The sequence below is a fragment of the Cynocephalus volans genome, chromosome 12 (genome assembly GCF_027409185.1).
Source record: "Cynocephalus volans isolate mCynVol1 chromosome 12, mCynVol1.pri, whole genome shotgun sequence".
Taxonomy (NCBI): Eukaryota; Metazoa; Chordata; class Mammalia; order Dermoptera; family Cynocephalidae; genus Cynocephalus; species Cynocephalus volans.
This window is the reverse complement of record NC_084471.1, coordinates 65,342,133-65,344,775: the sequence shown is the minus strand read 5'-3', so window position 1 is coordinate 65,344,775 and position 2,643 is coordinate 65,342,133. Positions and strand designations below refer to the sequence as shown.

At 35.7% G+C, this 2,643-nt stretch overlaps 1 protein-coding gene across 1 annotated transcript; it reads left to right on the top strand.

Annotated features, from left to right (window-relative positions):
* Positions 1-604: 604 nt before the first annotated feature.
* On the top strand, positions 605-1,546 carry LOC134391533 (olfactory receptor 9K2-like). The gene has a single exon (XM_063115493.1). It carries the CDS (start codon positions 605-607, stop codon positions 1,544-1,546), a length of 942 nt encoding a protein of 313 aa, XP_062971563.1.
* Positions 1,547-2,643: the final 1,097 nt, after the last annotated feature.

Genomic DNA, 2,643 nt, shown 5'->3' with positions numbered 1-2,643 from the left:
TGAAGATTGGCTGCATGCATTTTAACAGATCTTTAAGTAAGACAACTAATTGTCTGATAATTTACTGGTAGTTGTAAGAGCTCTTTTGGTAGAAAGTTCATGTTACCTTGGAATATACTTTTAGCTACCTTTTCCTTTATTTACTTATTTTTATTGCTGCATTGAAATAAAGTGTTGTTAAAGGAAAAATAAATAGTAACTGACAAAATTCCAGGAAGTGTCTTTTTCTTAGTATTAGGAATTTATCATACTTTCAAATTTTGAAATTACCATCTCAATCACAAATGACATCTCATAAACCATCTCATATGACAAGGTAAAGGTATGTAAAGAAGTTTCAGATTACGTTGGGTTGAAACTAACACTTATCTGGATACAAAACACTTCAGCTTGAGTCCAACTTCCGTTCTCAGTCAGGTGTGCTACCTTAGGCAATTCGCTTTTAGTTTGCTCGTGTGTGTAAACTTAATGGGATAATGGATGTGAAATCATATGTCAAGTATAAAGTCTTCTTTAAAGTTAAGTTCATTTGTGATAGTAGAGAAAGAAAGATTGGAAAGTTTATTTGCTGACTTTCTCTTGTACCTTGAAGCAGAAATTTGCCATGGGTGACAAGGGAGGAGACAACCATTCAGAAGTGACTGACTTCATTCTTGTAGGCATCAGGGTCCGTCCAGAGCTCCACAGTCTCCTCTTCCTACTATTCCTGATTATTTATGGGATGGTCCTTTTTGGGAATCTTAGCATGATTGGCATCATTGTGACTGATCCCCGGCTGAACACACCAATGTATTTTTTCCTAGGCAATCTTTCCATCATTGACCTCTCCTACTCCACTGTTATTGTACCCAAAGCCATGGCCAACATCTTATCTCAGAAAAAGACCATATCCTTTGCAGGTTGTGTGGCTCAGCTATTCCTTTATGCACTTTTCATGGTGACAGAAGCCTTTGTCCTGGCAGCTATGGCCTATGACCGCTTCATTGCTATCTGCAACCCACTCCTCTACACTGTCCGCATGTCCAGAAGTGTCTGTATCCAATTGGTGGCTGGTTCTTATCTCTGTGGCTGGGTCAGTTCTATCCTTCAAATCAGTGTAACATTCTCCATGTCCTTCTGTGCCTCTCGAGTCATTGATCACTTCTACTGTGATTCAAACCCAATTGAAAAGATCTCCTGTTCCAATATCTTTATCAATAAGATGGTGTCACGCAGTTTGGCCATTGTCATTATTTTGCCCACTATAGTTGTTATTGTTGTATCTTACATGTATATTGCATCCACAGTTTTAAAGATCCGCTCCAGTGAAGGGAGGAAGAAAGCCTTCTCCACTTGCAGCTCCCACCTGGGAGTTGTAAGTTTGCTTTACGGGACTGTCTCCTTCGTGTATCTCACGCCTCCAAGTAATCCTGAGCTTCGTAAAGTAGCTTCAGTATGTTACATTTTGTTCACACCTATGTTGAATCCTTTAATCTACTCTCTAAGAAATAAGGATGTTAAAGATGCCATGAGAAAAGTCCTATGGAAGAAAAAAGTTTCACTGTAAATCTACTTCCTCTTGCTTTATTGTTTCTTGCACCAGTTGATTTTGTATGCTCCATCTTCTAAATTGAAGTTCAAATTTCTTAAAAAAGAAAAGAAAAGAAAAGAAAAAACCTAAATCTTCCATTCTGAAGCATTAATAATTTTCTATAAAGAATGCTCCAAAAAATTACTCACTTTTCCTCAAGGCAATGTTAAATTTGAAAGTTCTGAACATTCATAAAAATTTCCTGCATTTCTATGAATTTGTATATTTGTCTCCCTCTTTCTACCTCTTCAGGTCACTGAGGAAGTATAGAATTTTATTGTTTCTCTTCTCTCTATGCCTAAGTAAAATTTTGATAGAGAAAATACTTCACACAATGATTAACTTGGAAACAGTTTGTCCCAACTGGTTTTTATTCAAATGACACTGGTATGTATAAGTGCTAATGTTGTGTTTTGTTTCTGATGGCATGCCAAAGATGTGAGAGCATGTGTATACAATGAAGAGGAAATAGAAAAGAAAAATATCTAGAGTGCTGTTTGATGAATTAAAGTGAGCCAAGAAGAAGAAACATTGGAAAGTTGCTTTGATTTGGTTTAAATCAAGACATTTTATTTAGTGTTTTCTGAATAGCATAGTCATCTCTGCTTTACTCTAATGTAATAAAAACATAATGTTTATGATGTTTTTCAGCTCATGCCTTCTATCTTCTGGATAATACAAATTATTGGTTATGAACATGCAATTAATAAAAGTACTAGATTGAAATGAAGTCATCTTGAAAATCTCACTTAAAGACATTACAAGACCTTACCATAACCTCTATGAATAGTTGGATAATACATGTGTATATGTGTGAACTCATGTTTGCTTTTGTGTATGTATGTATGTGTGTGTGTACTAGTTTGGTTGTGGGGTGATTAAAAGATGTGATTAGTCCTAAACGTCAAATGTCAATTGAAAAAAGAGTAATTAAGAGAGCAACCCACAGGTTTGATAAGTATCAAAGGAAGGTTCCAGAGAAAGTCATGCCAGAGTTACCATTTTGCAAGTGATTTAAGTAATGCTTCAGAAAAACAATTATGATGCCTAAGTTTAGACAATATCATTGTTCA

Coding starts and splice junctions, on each gene's coding strand:
- LOC134391533 (XM_063115493.1), top strand. CDS start 605: ATGGGTGACAAGGGAGGAGACAACCATTCAGAAGTGACTGACTTCATT.